Source organism: Talpa occidentalis, unplaced genomic scaffold, assembly GCF_014898055.3.
Source record: "Talpa occidentalis isolate TD23 unplaced genomic scaffold, MPIMG_talOcc4v2.1 talOcc4.11, whole genome shotgun sequence".
NCBI classification, from domain to species: domain Eukaryota; kingdom Metazoa; phylum Chordata; class Mammalia; order Eulipotyphla; family Talpidae; genus Talpa; species Talpa occidentalis.
Genome location: NW_023601104.1, coordinates 31,842,635 through 31,862,533, shown reverse-complemented (window position 1 = coordinate 31,862,533; position 19,899 = coordinate 31,842,635). Strand labels below are relative to the sequence as shown.

The 19,899-nt window shown below is 48.6% G+C and overlaps 1 protein-coding gene and 2 long non-coding RNA genes across 7 annotated transcripts in view; 1 reads left to right on the top strand and 2 right to left on the bottom strand.

The window, feature by feature from the left end:
• Positions 1-2,855: 2,855 nt before the first annotated feature.
• Positions 2,856-12,219, bottom strand: LOC129144762 (uncharacterized). 3 transcript variants are annotated; one of them, XR_008549323.1, is made up of 6 exons: positions 9,665-12,219; positions 9,185-9,372; positions 8,725-8,740; positions 6,691-6,748; positions 5,014-5,078; positions 2,856-4,324 (listed from the first exon to the last, which is right to left on the bottom strand). It is a non-coding gene; the product is annotated as an uncharacterized LOC129144762 (long non-coding RNA). The 3 variants fall into 3 exon arrangements; XR_008549325.1 differs by having other exon boundaries at positions 2,856-3,101; XR_008549322.1 differs by having other exon boundaries at positions 2,856-5,078.
• LOC119238774 (uncharacterized) lies at positions 10,096-13,822 on the top strand. 3 transcript variants are annotated; one of them, XR_005123655.1, is made up of 4 exons: positions 10,096-10,502; positions 11,518-12,112; positions 12,645-12,775; positions 13,476-13,822. It is a non-coding gene; the product is annotated as an uncharacterized LOC119238774 (long non-coding RNA). The 3 variants fall into 3 exon arrangements; XR_008549314.1 differs by having other exon boundaries at positions 11,518-12,103; positions 12,645-13,822; XR_008549313.1 differs by having other exon boundaries at positions 12,645-13,822.
• A 1,099-nt stretch (positions 13,823-14,921) lies between these two features.
• SMAD6 (SMAD family member 6) overlaps positions 14,922-19,899 on the bottom strand; it is a 74,377-nt gene continuing 69,399 nt past the window's right edge. Inside the window, exon 4 of the mRNA XM_037502774.2 lies at positions 14,922-15,623. Coding sequence (XP_037358671.1) covers positions 15,082-15,623 — 542 coding nt within the window. The 3' untranslated portion in view covers positions 14,922-15,081. The remainder of the gene's footprint in view (positions 15,624-19,899) is intronic.

The window sequence follows — 19,899 nt, the reverse complement described above, 5'->3', positions numbered from 1 at the left end:
GTCCAGGTGGCGCCTGGCTCATTCATTAGTGCTTGCCTGAAAAGACCTATTTTTGACCCCATGTGACTTTGGACAAACACCTGATCCTAGTTTCCTCATTTGTAAAGTAAGAATAGTTACACACATCCCACAAAGCCTCAACGAGAGGCCATGTAAAATTCATCTAAGCCAGGGCTTGGCATCCAGTAGGTGCTCACTCATTAAATCTATTTCAAATAAGTGCTATTGAGAAAACCATATACCAGGTAAGTTCTGGACATGAGTTTGGAAAGGGCAGTCAACCAAATTTAAATTCTAACTGCCATTCACTTACTGAGTATTCAGATTATTTCACCTGTCAGTTTCTTCATCTGTAAAATGAACATAACATGACCTGTTTCATGGGAATGATAGGTTAATTAAATGATAAGAAATGACATATACTAGGTACTCAATAAGTGATAGGTGTTATTTCAGTATTAGTATTATTTCTTTTAGCTCATCATTATCACCACCATCATTATTGTTATCTATCTCTCTCTCATCTATAGCCTGACTGCTGGTGGGTTTGATGAACCTGGCAAGGGCAGGATGGCCCCCATCACCCACAAGCATTGTTTTATGAATCCACGCAGTGGGGCTTCTGCACTGAGGCTCAGAGTATCTTCTGTATCCCAAGTGCCCCAGACACAAACCACACATGAATCCAATGACTGAAAGAACAGAAAAACAGTTACCCTGGAAGCACATGCAGGACATGGACTTCTCTTTTGTTCTTCCAAGGAAATGCCACGTCTTTGCCAAACCCACTGTTGGGCTAAGAAGAGCTGGCCGGCGGGGCATCATTCTGGGTGGGTCTTGCAGAGACAGCGACCAGGGAAAGTCTTCCTCAGAGCCAATGAGGGGAGCGTCATCACCCTGTCACCTGGAGGGGACTCTGCGTCTGTTCCTCCCCTGCCCTGCTGCTCCACCTCCTCCCACCCGTGCCTACTGGACCACAGCAAGGCTGGGAAGCCAGTAAGAAAGCCATGCTGTGGCCTGGTCACCTAAAGCTGCAGCCTGGGGCTTATATGAGATTGGAGCCCGCAGGAATGATAACCCCCCAAGGTCACAGCAGTTGTGTATGTGTGTGCGTGTATGTACATTTTTTCCATTGTGACTTTTGTTATGTTTTTGTGGGTAGTGTTTAATCTCAGCACCTTTTCAGGGGTGCTATAGATATCAAGGGAGGTGGGCCAGTGTAGAAGTACACTATTAACTGATACAAATGTGAGGGTTCATTTACTGTCATTGAATACAGTCAAACTTCAATTAAGCAGGACACTGGCAGTTAGTAATGCTTAATTGAGATTTAACACCAAATCCCTCCTGGATTAACATTTATTATGGGGTATCTGTTTTTATAATTATAATTTATAATAACGTTTACCTAATATAATTAAAATAATACATGCTCATTGTAGAAAATTTGAAAAAAGTGGGAAAGTATTTTTGAAAACACAAAAACATTTGTTACCTTTGAAGCACATATTAATATAGACACTAGCATCATAACATCACTCTATCTGTATATATGCAACATGTTATGTGTGTCAAGAGTCGAATTCAGAGCCTGCTGTATATGTGGAGATGAAGAATCAGTATCTATAGGTTTACCATCTGCTTTTTCTCAGCACTACATAATGATGATTTTAAAATAATGATGATAATGATGATAATGATAATGATGATAGTTAAAAATAGTCTAGAACACAGTCTTTCCCTTATAAAAATAACCCATGTGTATGGTAAGGTAAATAGTTCCAAAAAAGGGAAAGTGGAAAAGACAACCCAGTTGTACCTTGATCTCCTCTCCCCTTCTCCCAGATGCAAAGTCACAGAGCTGTGCCATCATTTCTGGAATTCCTTGTTATTGACATTTAGACTGTTTCCAAAATTTAGCTGTTATTAAAAAAATGAGTATTTCCCAGGAGAGATCCCTGGGGAAAGAACTGCTGGAACAAAGGGCATAAACATTTTATATTGAGAAACTTATTTCCTGAAAGCTGCCCCCACTTACAGTACCATGAGCACAGACAGAGAAGATTTGCCTTGTTTATCTCACTTTATCTTGAGCAATACTTCTCCCTTTGAACACTGCTTTAAAAAGTAATAGTAAAAAACATGTTTTGCTATTTTATTGAATCTTGTATTTTCTAACAAGGTTAAACATATTCTCATTCTTTTCATGTCCACTCCCATGGGTGGCAGTGAAGGTTTTCTACTGAGGTTTTTAGATTTTTTTTCTTTTTTATTTGCAAGCACTCTTTACATATTTGCCTTTGTTGTCATTCTATTTGTGGTATGTTTTGATGTACAGAAGTTTCCAATTTTCAGAATACAAATATATACATCTTTTCCTTTATAATTTTTTCCATTACTGCTGTGCTTAGAGAGGCCCTTCCCATTCAGAGATCAAAATCATGAACATTTTATTCTAGTTATTTCATGGTTTCATTGTTTTCACGTTTTGCAGTCTCATGCATCTGGAATTTATTCTGCTCTATAGTGCGAGGTGAAGATGTAGCTCTTTTCTCCCCTTCCCACCCTCTTCACCATCTCCTTGGTTTCCCCAGCACCACTTACTAAGCAAATGTTCCTTTCTGGCAGAATTTGTGACAGCAAGGAGTCTGGCATTGTGTTGTCACCTCCTGAAGGCACTCCCAGTGCTCCAACAATACCTTTACCCTACATTTACAGAGTACCCACCATTCAGGGCCCTGTGCTGCCTACAGAAACCAGCATCCAAACTAGAGAGAGAAAATAGACCAGCCATCAATCACACACACACACACACACACACACACACACACACACACACACACACACACAGTCCTGAACGGGAGGGAGGTCTGGGCTATGTGGGACTCAGTGGGCAGGGTTTACCTGAGCCAAATGAGAGGAGTTTCAACTGTTAGGGGATGGGTCCTAGAGAAAAGAACAGGTGAGCTGGAGCCCCAAGAAATGAACATATTAAAGGATACACAGGTACCCAACAAACAGGTAACCCACAGGGTCTGGCTGGCTGGGACCTGGATGGAAGGAGGAAATTCTCACTACGTGCCATTTCTTGCATGTGTCTTCTAAAAACAAAAAATACATTAAATGATATTAAATGTTCATAAGGATCACTACTTTAAATGAATAGAAGGGAGTCTGACAATTAAGTGGCAGAATAGGTGAAGGGCATTTAGGAAGAGGAAACAGCATAAGCAAGATTTGGAGATTGAGCACCAAAGCAACCAGACTCTGAAGCAAAAGCAATGCACTGCAAACCCTGGCTCTGTCCCTTACCTCCCGTGAGAACTCAGGCAAATTATTGCACTCCTCTGGGCCTCATTTTTTCATATCTGTAAAATGGGGCTAAAACGGTTAGTGTGAATGTCCTGATATGAGTGTTCTACTGGATCATATATGTAAGCTTCCTGGCATGTGGGAGGTTTGTTTGTTACATGTAAACTACAAGATCAGGACTCTAAAGGGAAGGAGCATTTTAATAGGAGACTCTAGAAAAGGCACTGCTTAACCCAAAGGAAGATCTAAGATTTCAGGAAGGCTGGCAGCATCCCAGGTGACAATGTGAGGCTCCTGAGGGAGGCCTAGCCTGGGCTCTGTGTCTCGTTGATGCTTTCCACTCTGCTTTCATTCCATCCCAGGTCCTCTACCAAGGCCTTCATTCTCTCCCCCATCTCGGACCACACCAGTGTTCACATCAGAACCTCTGATTTCCCAAAGCCTTTTCCTGCTCCTGAGTTCATTCATTCCTTATAACCGCTCGTAGGAACATCTTCACAGATGACAAAACTGGGATCGCCACAAGGGGAGGACGTGGTAGGGAGGCTACTGGCTGCGCCACACTCCTCCCAGCCTTCTAAGTCTCCCAGTTCCAGAGCCAGGGCATAGGCCAAGCGGCAGGAAATGCTATGTATGGGCTAGGGTCTGACAGTATCATGAAAGAATCCTAGCACCTTAGATGAGGAAAGCCAGGGGCGTGGAACGTGAAGAGCATTGGTTGACCTGGTTGCAACCGGGCACCACCACTTGACTGTGTGACCTTGGGGCATTTCTTGACCTCTCTGAGCTTTTGTTTGTCATCTGTAAAGCAGGTGTCAGTCGGTGGATGGTGCGTGAAGTATTGCTGTGAGCATGAACTGAGAGAACTGGCATTATACTGTTTTGGGAATGACTATGTGTAAACATCCATCATCTTCTTCTGTTGATTCCATTCTTCAGAGGGTGTTCATTCCCTCAGGATACCTGAGCCTTAGGAGTGGGTGGGTGGCCATCGAGGGTGTTGACAGGTGTTCTGCATGAAAGGTAGAGGTGTTGGGGCTCTCTTGTCATAATGTCTTGGTTTGGGGGGAGGTTAAGGAAACGGCCATCTATCCATGGGCAGAGCCATCCAGCAAGGGGTGGCTAGCCCAGCAGTTGGCTATGCTGAAGACACTGGCAGCTAAGCTGGAGAGCTGCCGGGGCCAGGTCCCCTGTGAGGAAGGCCTAGCCTCTGAGGTGCTTCCTCCCCAGGCCCTGGGTGTTTGCTCTTCCTCCCTGGCACAAAAGGAGTGTGCTGTGTTCTGGGGGCCCAACTTCACCTTTTACCCAACATCCCCTATTTCCTGAAGAGTCAAGTACAAGAGTGACAGGATATTTTTATAAAATTGCACCAGAATTCCATGTGAATCCCCTGCAGCCCATTTGGGCCTGACTACCAAGCCTGGGTAAGAACTAGCGTGAGCTCAGCTGGCTGTTTGGGGAAAGTAGGAAGTAGCATGCCCAGGAATACTTACACTGGAACTCACATTTTCCAAACATCTCTTTATACATCCCCTACACACACCCACATCCCACACCTACACCCCTTTTATCTTGGTCCTTGCCTAGGAGGTGGCTGCGGTCAGCCGCCCCAATCAGCAACCAAACCACCATGTGCAGGTGATTGGACCGAGAGCAGATGAGGGAGCTAGAGTGGGAAATTTTGACTCAACAAGACCATACCTGTGGTTGCAGGGAACAGAGTAGGGCATCAAACACCTTGACGATCAGCCACTGTTGAGAATTTTCTGCCATAAGAGACAAGCCATTGTCATACTGTGAATGGTTCAGCAAACAGAAGTCATGACCTAGCTTAGTTTCAAGGGCCACAATGCTATGGCTGGAATTGGCTGATTGGGCAGGAATAGTAGCCCAGCAAGGAGGCACCCACCCATCGCCACAAGATAGTCAGTCTGCTATAGGCGGGTGGGAGCTGTACCCACTACCAGGGCACCAGGTCAACTTTTGGCAGGAGCCACAGCCTGGCACCCAGCATGGAAACATGGAGGCCTTTACTCATATGGGTCTCTGAGGTTAGGATGAGAGGTCCAGGAAGAAATTCTGGGCAGGATGGGCAGGCCTGTCGTTCCCACTAAAGCGCAGGCCTTTACCCTGGGCATCTACAGGAGTGACCCACACGGTTCAATTACCAGCCTCAACTTATTTACACAGCTTGTGACCCCAAAGAGGGTATATTTAAGTTTCCAGTTATAGTTTTCCAAGAGGAAGACAAACTAGCCAGTCGTTGGCTATATCTAAGAGTTGAAAAAATATATGACAAGCTTCATCGAGGGGCATGCTGGCAGAGCTGTGGGCACAGCCGTGAGTTCTGCCCACTGAGCAGACTGACATTACCCATTTTCAGTTCTACAGAGTGGGCACTAGGCAGTACAACTCCAATCCAGGGCAGTAAGGACCCTAATGCTTGGCAGTTCTTCACCTATGGTTTGTCTGCTCCGGGACATTCCCCCAAGAAGGTCACACTCTCTCATTCATAGACATTCTACTGTTGTTTCTGAAAGCATCTAACGTTGGCTTGGTCAGCAGCAAGCATTGTCCCTCTTCCTTAGCAAGAGGGCTGTGCCCACCCTCTAGTCTCTAAGTGACCCAGCAAATGTTCTAATGGTCTCTCTGGTTTCTGCCCATAACAGTCATGAATTTCCCTTCTTTTGCCCTCCCTGTAAGTGCCCATCTCTGTAACCACTGTCCAAAAGGTGGTGGCGCCCTCTGCCCACCAGTGCACATTCTGGTTCTTGCCTTCTCCAGTAGGGGGAATTGAGGCTGACCACTGGATTGCTGAGGAAACCCCCCACCTGGGGGGAATGGGGTCATACCTAGGGCTCCCTTTTTGCAGCTGGCTTTGAACCTACTGCCCAATCCTCAGTCTGCAATCACCTCCCCAACACCTCCTGATGAAAGGACAATAAAATAGAGGGCCACTCACTGCCCACCTGGCCAAACAATTTGGCCAAACAAATTGCTACCGATTTCCCTCAAAATTCCATTATTTTGCTTTCTTCTTCCTGAAAGCCATGTCTCTGGAGCAGTCTATCATCACCACCAAAGCGGGCAAGAAGTGTGAAGGAGCTCAGATTTGACCCTATTTTCAGGAGAACGAGTTTGTTTCCTGGATGCGGTCAGAAGGCGTATGAGCCCTGGATCAGAGACAACAACTTCTGTCACTTATGGCACAGCTGGCAAAGTGAGCAGCGTGTATGCGTCACTTTCCTTGTAGTGCAGAGAGAGATGGGCGACACCTGCATGCTCACAGCACTGCCGCTGTAAAGTGGGGCACTTTGCAGGAGAGTAACTGAGCTCAGGGAATGCAAATCCCTCATAATGAGCAGTAAACAAACCTACCCTGGCAAAGAGGGGGACACCAGCATTGTCTTCTATGGTTGTTGGCGATCAGCTATCCCTGAAAAGAGTTCAGAACAAAGGCAATCCTCCGACTGCAACATTTGTGGAGAAGCCCCTGGGGAATCAATTCCCAAAATGACATGCTTCCTCCTCATGTGAGTCTGCAGGTCTCTATGAGGTAAGGGGTATCCCCATTTTCCATATGAGAAAACCCAGGCTCAGGGGACACCCACAAATTGTTCAAATTCAGACATATTAGAAAATAGCCCATGTTCATAGGCTTTCACTTGTGTCTTAGGCTGCTCCTCCATCCTCATCGGCAGCAGTTCAGGTGTAAGACTAGCTGGAGAATGTGGGGGAAACCTCTTTGTTCAAACATGGCTTTCAGTGGCCCTGTGGACTTCACTCCCCAGTATCTCCTCTCTCCCCATGCACGACAAATTCAAGAACCTATTCATCTCAAAGGACTGTTTGCCTTCTCCTAGTCACTTGGGAACCAGCTTCTGAGGCCTAGAAACTGTCATCGAAGATGGCTGATGGTATTACCCACCTGGGCCAGTGGCAGGCCAGCCCAAGTAATCCCTTAGAGGAACACCCTGGGGACCTCCAGCCTCGGACTCAGACAGAGCAAGATCCCAAATATGTGGACTGTCTGACAATTCCTCACTTTAAAATCCTATAAGGCTCAAGCTGGTTCCTCTCTAAAAGCCGTGGCAGGGACACCCTCAGCATGGCAGGGTGTGGCAGGGATCCTGCCTGTGGGCCCAGGTGGGATCAAGTGGTCCTGGAGGTCAGGCCTCAGCTCCCCATCCCCACCCCGAGCCTTGGAATGAGGAGAGCCCAGGAGCCAACCAAGGCCTGTCACCAGGCGCCTTGGTTTCCAGGGATCTGCTATGGTTTTGATATTCATTGATGTATTTAGGTAGCACAAAGTTGTAGAGCCTTAAAGAGTCAAAATAGTTGTCACGAAAGCCAGAGACAGCAAATATCCTTGCTCCAAGGGTAAAGGAAGAAAGGAAAGGAGCAGGGGGTGGGGTGGGGTTGCCATTTCCAAAGGGTCTGCTTCCAGTACGTGCTGAAAGACTTTTCTTTTCTAACCTCTACAAAAACTCACGGAGAGACGTTAGATGATTCTGTTAGAAGGTTAAGGAAAGGATCCTCCCTGGTGGCGCAAGGGGGTGAGTAGCAACCTATGAAGCTATCCACCACTGCAGCATGAGTTTGATCCCCGGCCAGGGAGCAACCCATGTGGTGCAGCAGACCTCTCCTGTCTCACCCGCTGCTCCCCTCAGCAGTGTATTTCAGTCAGTCTGCCTGTTCTGTTCCCCACTCTGTCTTTGGTGAATCCTCTCACCCTCTATACCTCTGGCCTGTACCCCAGTCATCGAATGCATAAATAAATAAATCTTTGAAAAAAAAAAAGGAGACAATTAAGGAAAGTGCCTCTTGGCCTGAGCACATGTCCACAGTGTTCTCTCTCTCTCTCTGTATGTCTCCAGCCATTCCTAAAGCTCCATTTTATTCATTGCTCAATGACAAGATGTAGAAAGTGAAACTATTAAAAATAAACATTTCCAATTAATTTGTTAGTTCAAACAAAACTGACCCAAAAAAAAAGCTGGCAACAAACATATTTTTAAAATTCAACAAATGCTAAATATTACTCATTACCAGCCAGGCCCTGTTCTAACTGCTTGTGAATATTTATATTCACAAACATAAACTCATTTAATTGAATCTTCTTAACTGCTTATGAGGTAGGGATGGCTCTTAGGTCCCTTCTAACAAATGAGGAAACTGAGACTCAGGAACCTTAAGAAACTTGCACAACAACTTCACTTAGCTGAAGGCAGAGGTGGGCCTGGAGTCCCTGCAACTGCTGCAAAGCCTGTGTGCTCAGCAGCCCTGGAAAGTCAAGTTCAGAAATACTGTTCCTGGCACGATGGGAGGGGGCAGGACAGGAACACCAGCTCTGGCGCTAGAGAGAACTGGGTGAGAATCCTACCTCTGTGTGACGTTGGGTAACTTGCTTACCTTCTCTGAGCCTCATCTGAAAAAACAGGACAAGAAATAAATGAGATGATACAAAGAATCTAGTATATAAAAAAATCCCTCCAGAAATAATTGTTATTGCTAAGAAAGGAAGACTTGTTACTAGCGTTATCCTAACTCCTTTTAGCAAGTCCAATATGAAAGTCTACTTTAGCTGCCCCCTTTGGCTGATAAGACTTTGGGGTGAAGTGTAGGAGCTCTCTAAAGCCTCTGGGCTCCCCAAAAGGCAGCATCAAGCTGTCTAGAGGTGTCCATTGAAAGGACACCTCTCATTTTCGAGGGGAATCCCAGAGTGTCTAGACAGGTCTCCATGATTGAGTCCAGTGGCAAAGGACAACTAAACCCATGATATGGGCCTCCTTCCAGGAGATAAAATTAAAAATCTCTCCTCTGCTCCGACCAGAGGCTCCCAGTCTCACATTCAGAAATTCTGGGAACTTACCTGTATTCCATGAGCTTCTCTAGGACCTGCTTTGAAAACGGTCTGCAGAATTGCAAAGCCATCAGCCCATTGCCCTGGGTCACTGCCGTCCCAGCACCCTCCACCAAGCAGGCCATGGAGACACATGTCTTCTTTTGTAAGGTTTCAAAATCCCAGGGTTAAGTCTTTTAAAACTTGTTTTCATTCGCCTTTTATTAAAAAGCATAGGGAACACAACAGTGTGACTGTACTTAGCGCCACAGATCGGTACTCTTAAAAGTCACAAAAATGGCAAATTTTATGTTCCTTCTACTTTACAGTAACATTTAAAAAGCACAGGAAAGATGAAAAGTTTCTAGAGATGGAAAGTGAGGATGGTACAGTGCAAATGTACTTAATGTCACTGAAAGTCTACTTAAAATGGATATGTATGTTATGTATACTTTAGCACAATTAAAAAGAAACACACAAACAAACACCCTCCCACCCCACCCTGCTTACCTTTCAGCTGCATTGCTCAAGCAGATGCTGGCTTCACAGAAGCCTTGGCAGCTTTTCTGCAAGGCCGCTCTGGCAAGAGCCCCAAGTCCCTGGGTTGGCTCCCATCTGCCCCTGCCTTGCTGTGACCCTGCCTAGGGTCCCGTCCTCTAGGCCTCAGTTCTTGATCCTTATGGAACTAGATCAAGACTAAATGCCTTCCCAGCTGGGACATTCTCCAAGTCTATCTTCTAAATCATTGAAAGGACACCTCCTCAAGCCAGGAATTCTCGCCCCCAACCTCCTGAGGGGATAGAATAAGGTTGCAGGACATGAGCCCCCAGAGCCCAGGATCTGAGGACAGGGGAAGGCTGGGGTTCTTAGAAGCCTGTTAGAAAAAGCCAGCTGGGGGTTGCCATGGAGACACAAGATACTAATAAACATACCCCCCTCTGGATGCCTGCTTGGTCATTTAGAGTTTATAAAACACACCCACATCCATTACCTCTGTGACCCTTTCATTCCACAGACATCCAGGGAGCCCATCCTCTGCCTGGCGCTGGGTTGGCCCAGCGCCAGGGGGACAAATGGGACATGAGACATCTCTGGTTTCCAGGAGATTCCCTGGAGGACAGAGGGGGCAGCCGTGTGCTTAGAGCTTGGACTGGGCAGCTGGATGTGGTCAGGAGGAGGGAGCGGCTTGGGCAAAGAAGAGAGAGAAAGAGAAAGATCTGAAGCGTGGGTTTTGAGGGGGTTGGCCAGGTAGAAATGGGACAGGACCAGATTCTGTCAGGACCTAGTAAGAGGTTCTTTATTCTGAGGGCACCAGGAGTCATTGAAGATCTCACATCACAAGGAGGAGGTGAGACGTCAGATTTGGGCGCAGACCATCATTTTGGGTAGAGAGTGGGTTGGAAGGGGTAGGGGGCCCCATGGAGAAGCCACAGCAGCTGCCCATGAGAGGCTCTGGTGGCCCAGACTATAACCCCCTGGGGGGTCATAACTACTTTCTCTCTAAGGAATCTGAGGTTCACACAGGTCAGGTATTTGCCCAAAGTCAACAAATTAAAGGGATCTGGATTTGAGTCCTCGTGCTTCCTTACCTCCCATAACTGGCTCACAGACCCCAAAAGAATACTAGCGAGCACCTGCTATGTTCTTAATACATACTGAAAGTATGGTTCTGAATGCCTAACATAGATTCATTCATTTACGTGTCCCATTAACTTTCGGAGATAGGGACTATTATTATTACTCAGATGAGGAAACTGAGGCACAGAGAAGTTAAACAACTTGCCTCAGATCATATAGCTGGTAAGTGGCAGAGAAAGGATTATAACAAGACAGCTGCAGCTTTAAAGCTCCCCAGCCCCCTGCAATGTGTGTGGGGGAAGGGAGCTTCCAGGACAGCAGGGAGGCAGTTGGAGGAACAGGCAGGGGAAGGCCATGGAGGTGTGGTGCACCAGGAGTCTCCAGAGGTGAACAGTGTGTGTGCCAGTGGAGCACTGATGGATTCTATGCCTAGACTAAGGAAAAAGCAAGACCCAGAATTCTGAGACCTGAGTTTTCAGCTCTGCCCCCAAATTGCAGTGTGACTTTAGGCCTCTCACACACCTCTCCCAGCCTCAGGTTTTCTCACTAAGGCATGAACACAGATCTCCAGTTTCTCCCTACTGCTTCTCTCACTCCTATGGGGAATACCCCAGAGACGGGGGTTGGGGGGCCTTGAGGTGGGAGTGAGCTGTGGAATAGGTGGGGAGGCAATGGAGGTACTAACCCTTCTCCAAAAACCTAGTCACTCGAAGGTAATACACCACACACACACACACCTGAACTTGAGTTTGGGAGCAATAAATTCCACCTACTTCTCTTCCCAGGCCTAGCGGGACCCGGCTCCCACCACATTCTCCAGAGACCTGGCCTTGTTTAGAAAGTGTCTTCTTTGGAGCCTGAGTCACCAGATTCCTGGGTGGTCTGGGGGAAACCACAGTTACTGTAAGCACCATGACTGGAAAGGCAAGAGGACAGCGAGTCTGTCGTGGATTGTGACATCAGCAACTCAGCCATAATGTCTAAGACTGGGTTTCCTCATTTGTAAACTGAGAGTCTAGAACTGGAGTCACACCCCATGAAGAAAGGCCACAAGAACTCAAGGCATCTAAGAACCTCATGGAGTCCTCAGCTTCGGGACAGGACAGGCCTAGGAGGCAAAAGAGCTGTGAGGTTGATGTCCTCGGATCCCCAGATTCATTCAGCTCTCAGGCTTGCAGGCCCCCAAGGGACAGACCTACTCCCACAAGGCCAGCCTCAACCAGCAAGTGGGAGGAGTCCCCAGCTGGCATCGGAGATAGAAGGCCTGTTCCTTTTCCCAGGAAGCTTGGCAAATGATGGCACTAATGGAAGCAACAGTTTCTACATCTGAGAAAGGGGAGTGAGGAAGCTCCCTGCAGGAGCTCCCATGAGGTCAAATGCGTAAGATGCTTAATTTGTAGTGAAAAATCATGGGGAAACCCATGTGTGGCTCAGACCCAAGGGTGATAGAGTGCAGGAGAGATGGAGTCTTGGCTGGGGCGGTGGGGGTTGGGGGGGGTGCTCACAGAAAGTTTTCCCTGGACAGTGGTTGGTGAGGTCTAACTCTAGAGGGAATCAACAATATCTGCCAGAGTGGGCACCCTCTGAGGATCTTGGAGATGGGAAAAGGATATTGATGGTTGGTCTGATCAGAGTGGAGGGAGGCAGGAAGCCTGGGTCATATCCCAGCATCTGAGATTAGACTTGAGACAAGCAGGTCCCTGCTCTGGGTCTCAGTTTCCTCATTTATAAATCAGGCCTGTCAACCTCTGTCCCTCTTGCTCCCGGATGAAGAGGCACTGTGGGATGGCTGGCTCCCTCCTTGAAGGCAAAGAGTCCCTCTAAGGAGATGGGCATTAGAGGCACCTTGCCGGGGGGTGCAGGGGTCAAGCCAGGATAGGTTCAGGGATCTGCTGACATGTTCCTACTGCAGGTATCCTCCTGGGAAGGACCTCTACCAAGAGCCTAGTTTTCATCACCTCCACTCAGAAACCAGCCCACCCACGCCTCCTTTCCTAGCTGTGCCCTCTGTCACTAACTGCCACTCTGCACTGATTGGACCAGGTACTGCTCACTTCTCCCAATTAGCACCTTCTTCTGAGGTCGGTATGATTTCACCCCCTTCTTACACATGGTTACTGAAGCACCTTGAGAAGTCTCAGGTCATTTTAAGTGGCAGAGTCTGGATTTGAACTTAGGCAGCCTGGCTCCAGAATGAGTGTTGAAGACTCCCCTCTCCTGCCTCCTGCTATACTGTGCAGGGGGATGCCTCCAGGTTTCTGCCATGACCTCCTTCTTGCATGACCTCCTTCCTTTGCTCCTGCCCCTTCTACTACCTGTAAGAGCTAGACTTGAAGCAGAATCCTCCTCAGAGGCCTCCCAATTCCTCTCCTCAAAACCCATGAAACCCCTATGCCCCATCTTGCCTGTTTCAACTCAATACCCTTATCCCATCTTGCCTGTGCACCCTGCTAACTGCCTGAGCCCAAGGTGCCTCCCACATTGGCATCCCACAAATAATACATCAGAATATAGCCCCCCGAGAATCTTCAGGGTAGGGTCTCAGTGCAGGGTACCTTGTGTGTGTCCAGAAGTCAGTGGTGGCCAGCTCAGGGACAAATGTGCCTTGCTATGGTGACAGGATCAGCAGGCGAGTAATGAATTTATTAGCAGTTGGTAAGTAACTTTGGGAAATAAAGTGAAATGCACAATTTGCAGAGGACACAGGTCATGAGCCCACCTCCTAGCATTCATTCTTGTGCAGTCCCTCCCATCAGAGCTAGATCAACAATATGGCAGAGGTAAAGGAGTTACTTCTGAGATAAAAGTATGAAGATGGCAGCTTCACTTTTGGATCCCTTGCTTGGGGGGAAGCCACGTCACAAGTAGCCCAATGGAAAAGGCTACATGGCCAGGAGCCGAGGCCTCCAGCCACCAGCCATGTGAGGGAGCTTGGAAGTGGCTCCTCCAGCCCCGGAGAAGCTCAGATGACGGCAGCCCTGGCCGACAGCTTGACTGCAACCTCACGAGACCCTGAACCAGAACCGCCCCGCTAGGCTGCTCCTGCATTCCTGAACCAGAAACTGCATGAGATAATAAATGTTGTTTCAAGCTGCTAAGTTTTAGCATAATTTATTATGCAGCAATAGATAATACACAGGACTTCTCAGAGCATTTAATGTGCTCATGTAAATCTCCAAGAAAGAAGATACACAACCTAACAGTCCCCTTAGTTATTTAGCTAAGAAGCTCTTCTTTTATGAGTTTTCTCTAGAGAGAGAACCGATTTAATATGGCTCTGCTCTACAATGAGATGTAACTTCTAACCATATCTGTCTCATGAGCCAGGACTTGACCCTTCCAGAACCTCAATTTTTCCCTTTTATAGACTAGAAAGAAACTACCTGCTTTTGCATAAATCACGACAACAGCCCTGCATGGGCACATTCTAAGCAATGTGGGTACAGGGTGTGGGAGAGTAGCTTGTGGGTTCTACAAGGTGGCAGGTGGGCCCAAAGCCACCATCTCACTATTTCTTCCTCAGGCCATTTCCCTTTGTGGTGAGAAAGAGTGTCTTCTAGCTGACACACAGCTTAGAATTGGGAGGTATGGACTGGAGCCTCTTCCAAGTCAGAATGGGAGAGCTTACCCAGGTTGGATGGCCCAGACACTCCCCTCCTGCCCCCGTCCTATCCCATGGACACACGAGACCCTGTGTGTGTCACAGGAAGGAACAGAAACTTCTCTGACCTTCCTCCCTTTTCAGTTGGGTTCCTCTACCTTTTATCTGGTAAAAGACTGACATCAACTTTCAGGGTCCCTGATGGGTCAGAAACCCACCAAAGCCCTGAATGTCCCTCTTTGTTAAAAAGAAGACAGTTTAAAAAAATAAAACTATAATGCGGAATACTTTATTATCAACGAGTGACTGGTATTAGCTTTTAGTCTGGGCATTAATATTTCCAAAACCATACACCAAACCCAGGCTTTTCCACCTAGCTCTGCTGTATCATTTTCTTAAAAAAAAAAAAAATAATAATAATAATAATAAAGAGAAAGAAGGAAAAGAAAGAAAATATATCTGTATTGAAAGAATTATAAGCCAAAGTGCGTCTTTCTTGTTTTGTCCATATACACACATTGCACCATACATAAATAATTACATTGTAAAAATGACTCCATAATTACAAGTATAATATATATTTCCATATAATATATAAAACTTTATATTAAATCTAGGTAGATGATATTTGGGGAGGGGTCGTCTGCGGGGGCGGTGTCTCTGGGCACTGGCCCCTCTTGTGGGGGGCAGCTGGGGGTGGCTCCTCCAGCTGCCCCTGCACACCGGGCCGTCGCCTCCAGGGCCGCCGCTATCTGTGGTTGTTGAGGAGGATCTCGAGCCAGCAGGGGCAGGAGGTGATGAACTGCCGGGAGTAGCAGGGCCCCCAGCCCTTGGCGAAGCTGATGCGGACGCTGTTGGGGTCATAGGGGCCGTCGGCCGCGTCCGGCTCGGCCGTGTGCTGCAGCTGGCCGGAGCGCTCGAAGTCGAACACCTTGATGGAGTAGCCAGGAGGCACCTTGCGCACGACCAGGGCGCGGCCGCCGGGAGCGTCCAGCGTCGGGGAATTGACGAAGATGGGATGCTCGCCCCTGTTGTAGGCCCACACGCCATCGGGCTCCTTGCTGAGCAGGATGCCGAAGCCAATCTTGCTGCGTGTTCGACGCACCGACTCGCTGCGCTGTTCCAGGTTGAGCTGGCCCAAGCAGAAGCCGCTGCCCTGAGGTAGGTCGTAGAAGATGCTGACGGCCTGGTCGTACACCGCGTAGAGGCGGCCCACACGCGTCCGGTGCTCCCAGTATGCCACGCTGCACCAGTGGCTCGGCTTGGTGGCATCCGGAGACATGCTGGCATCTGTGGGGCAAGCATAGGGCACCCAGGTGTTATTCAGGGTGGGGAGGTGGGTGCCAGAGGGAAGCAGAAGTGGGACTGTTGCGGATGACCTCTGGCATTCAACTGACAGGCGAGCACCTACTGTGTGCCAGGTTATCCTCAAGAAATATGACACAGCAGGACACCTCCACACCCCACACACACACTTCCAAAGGAGAGAACAGAGATTATGACCCTGGGCCTCCCTGGTGGCGCAAGGGGTTAAGACGCAACCTATTAAGCTGTCCCTAGCCACTGCAGCATGAGTTCGATCCCCGGCCAGGGAGCAACCCACATGGGGCAGCAGACCTCTCCTGACTCACCGGCTATTCCCCTCAGCAGTGTATTTCAATCCGTCTGCCTGTTCTGTTCCCCACTCTGTCTCTGGTGAATCCTCTCACCACCACCATCCCACACCTCTGGCCTGTACCCCGTTCTTGTATGCATAAATAAATAAATCTTTAAAAAAAAAAAAAAAAAGACCATGAACCTACAGAGACAGCAAGGCACCTACTGTGTGCTGTGGATGTGCAAACATGAGCCTGCCCAGGGACTCTTACAAGTTGGCAGGAGGGCTACTCACGCACCCGGAGGAGGGATGAACAGTGAGTACCTGCATCCCAGGCACTGTGTGTCTTACTCCACACCTGACCTCACAGGCTCCCACAAGGCCCCTGTGGGGAAGCCAACCTCCCCTCATTTTACAGATGAGGATCCAAGACCCGGTGGACACCTGTAGCCTCCAAGGTCACACAGCACCAAGTGGCATGGCCAGGATAAGAACCCAGTCAGTACAAGCCTCAACATGAACAGAGTGGGGTTAAGCTATTAGGGGGTACAAATCCCCACTCAGAGGGGACTCAGGCATAGGAAGGTAGGTGGGGGGATCTCATCCAGCCCAGAACCATGGCATTCCTGTGGTAGCCTTGGTGTCAATAAGGCTGCCTGACCGCTCATTTCTCCACTTTGACTATTACGCTGAGTTTCCCAAGAATTCCCCCTTTTTCTCCCCCCCAAATCCCTGCGTTAGCTCTGTTGCAGGAAGTGCAGGTTTTAACCAGAACTTCAGCCACTTCTGTGACACAGAGGAGCTGAGGGTCCCATGTGCTAAAGAATCTCACTCTTCAAATGTTCCAGAGTTAGCCAGCCCTCCCAAGTACATGCTGCTCCTCTCAGACCTCAGTTTCCCCACAGACTGTAAAAGAGGGGCCTAGTGGTGGACTCTCTCCTCCGACTTAGGTCCTCTCTACATGTCTGGATGAATTTAATGATGTTCTGAGACCAGACCTAAGACTGCACAGAGGCTGCTCTCGTGTGTGGCCAGCTTCTCAGATCCTGAAGCCTGCCATCTGCCTTTCCTTGGAACATGCAGCTCTAAGAAGCAGGTGGGCACCCGGGATGGCCCATTGAGGTGACATGCCTATTCCCACACTGGCCCTGACTGGGGCTTTGGCACGAAGGACAAGTCCTGCTGGAGGTCTAAGGAAAACAAAGTAAGGCACTTTATGGCTCAGCTTCTCCAGGAGAAGTGGATCAAAGTCCAGCCAAACCCAGGGGAGAAAATACTCTTAACAACTTCATTCAGGAGACTGGGTGAGACCGGCTCCATCTGCCTTCAGCCCAGCCCTGTCTAGAGGCCCAAGAGCAGCACAGTGACAGGGCCCCTGGCGCCCTCTTTCATGCTGGAGGCCTGCCAAGCCCCTAGCAGGAAACTGCCCAAGGGGTCTCTGTAGGTTGCTGGTTCTGCTGTGGCCTTGAGTTGGGTACAGTCCCAAGGGCATGCCACTCGCCATCTGTCTGGAGGTGAGATCTCAGCCACAGGTTCCCACATCAATCCCCAAATAGTATCATTTTGCCACACTGTCGCCATCCCTGCTCCCTGACTTCAAATGCCTTGCCCCTTTGGTAGGGGCAGAGACAGTTCTCGTCCATTCTGGGTGACCAAGCTTCAGGCAATAGGTCAGTTCTAGTCTGGAATAGCCAGAGCCATTGTCTCCCCCTCTTCACACATTCACCCAACCCCAAGACTGGGAGTCCCCAAGAGCCAGGAAACCAACACCATCTCAGCCTGGTAATAAAGCACAAGCACCAACATTCTCACCAAGCAGTGACAATCCCTTTACTGCCCCAGGTGCAGAAGTGGGGATTCGAGCAACTACTCCTGGAGTGTGCTGGGCATCCCTGAGGGCCTTCTGTATGCTCCCGAACAGCCCTCATTCACCTGTTACCATCCGGTTTCACAGGTGAGGAAAGTGAGGCCCGGCGGTGAGGGTACACAAGTGAGGACCAGAGTACCTGTCCTCCCAGCAGGACCCCCTCACCACAAAAATCCACGTGTGCCCAAATATCTCCCCTTTGTTAAGTTTCTGTGTTTCTATCTGTAGCCACAACTGCTGTCATGGTCTGTGAGTCCTGGAGGTGACATTACCCATAAGCTGATGAGTCACTACCCCCACCCCCAGGACTCAGTCACTGCACAGCCTCATGGAGTGAGGGATTACTGCTATCCCTTTTACAGATAAGGCTCAGAGAGGGCCACCCAGCCATAAAGTGGAGCTCTGCCCCAGGGCACAGAAGGCAAAGCATGGGTGTGTGTGTGTGGGGTGGGGGGGTGTCCTGTTTCCCTCTTCTCAGTCCTTCCCACCCTAGACAAGCCAAATGTCCCCAGCCTTGCCCCAGTGTCCCTCAAGGAGCTGGTATCTTGTGGTTGAGTTATGACCCCCCTCCCCACCCCCCAGAGCGCCCTAAGACCCAGTCTGCGCCAGTCACCTGGCTCAGGAACGCTGCCTAAGCTAGGCCTCACCCCTTGCGGCCTCTATAGTTGAGTGGGCTGGGTAATACCTCCTCAGGCCTCGGTTCCTGGCCAAGTCTTACAAATTCCAGGAGATAGACTTCTGCCTCTGGGACCTCTGCCCTCTCCCTCCTGGGCACCCAGTCTTAACTATGGCCCCTCCCTTGGCGTCTGTTCCAATGGTCGGTGCCCCAGGCTGGTCTACACTCTCCAGGAGGAAGGGGTAGGCCTCAGTCCTCAGTGTGCCTGTCCTAAGACTATACATACACCTTTGGGTGCTCTTAGAACACACTAAAAGGAAGGGAGGATGGGAGGAAATAAAATACATCCCAAGTATCTGTGCACTGCCCCCACCCCCACTGGAAGCCCAACCAGCAGGTGAGGTCGATAGTCATGCCCCAGAACCTGGAAGGGCTGGCAGGCAAGGACTTGGGTCTCAGGTCTGATCCCAAGAGCAATCCACCACGAAAGCCACTGCCATGCTTGGGGACTCCCAGTCCTCATCCAGCGCCCAGAGTCTGGGGTTCCAGAATTTGAGATAACACCTGGCATTATCTTGCCCAGGGAGCCTCAACACTTTGGGTTTTTGCTAACACTTTTTTTTTTTTTTCATCAGAAGGTGTGAGAACGACATAGGCTTACTTGTGTTTTATTTTGTCATGTATAGATTTTTAAAAACCTCAATACCATCTATTATTTTCTAGCACAAAAGAAAATGTATTTTGATAGTAAAAAAGCAGGTAGGACATAAATTAGAAATTTTAAAGTTAATACACTTAGATTATAAGAAATTCTCTATATTGTCTTTTATTTATCTCACTCTGGACCCATGAAAGTTAGTCTTGAGATTGCCTGTGAGGACCACTGAGCAAGTCCAACGTCCTTGTCCCTCAGAGATGGGGCCTCAGGGCAACAGCATGACTTATGCAAGGACACGTAGCAGGAGGTGACAGAATTAGGAATGAACTCCAGATTTCTAATCTAACACATGATATGAAATCCTAAAGGTTTTTATTTTATTTATTTATTTAAAGATTTATTTATTTTTATACAAGAACAGGGTACAGGCCAGATGCGCGGGAGGGTGAGAGGATTCACCAGAGACAGAGCGGGGAACAGAACAGGCAGACTGATGAAATACACTGTTGAGGGGAGCAGTGGGCGAGACAGGAGAGGTCTACTTCGCCATGTGGGATTCTCGCCAGCTATCTGGGATCAAACCCGTGCTGCAGAGGCTGAGGACAGCTTCACAGTGAGGCACTCAACCGCCTGTGCCACCAGAGAGGCCCAATCCTAAAGGCTTTTAGAGTGAGAAAGACCTAAGCTCCATCACTGACCAGATGTGTAGCCAAGGACAAGCTCCAGAATGTCCCCAACCCTCAGTCTCCTCATCTGTAGAATAGATTTATTCATAATCAAGCGCTTCATTTACAGTCTTTGGATTTTCCGGAAATTCTGGCAGCAGAT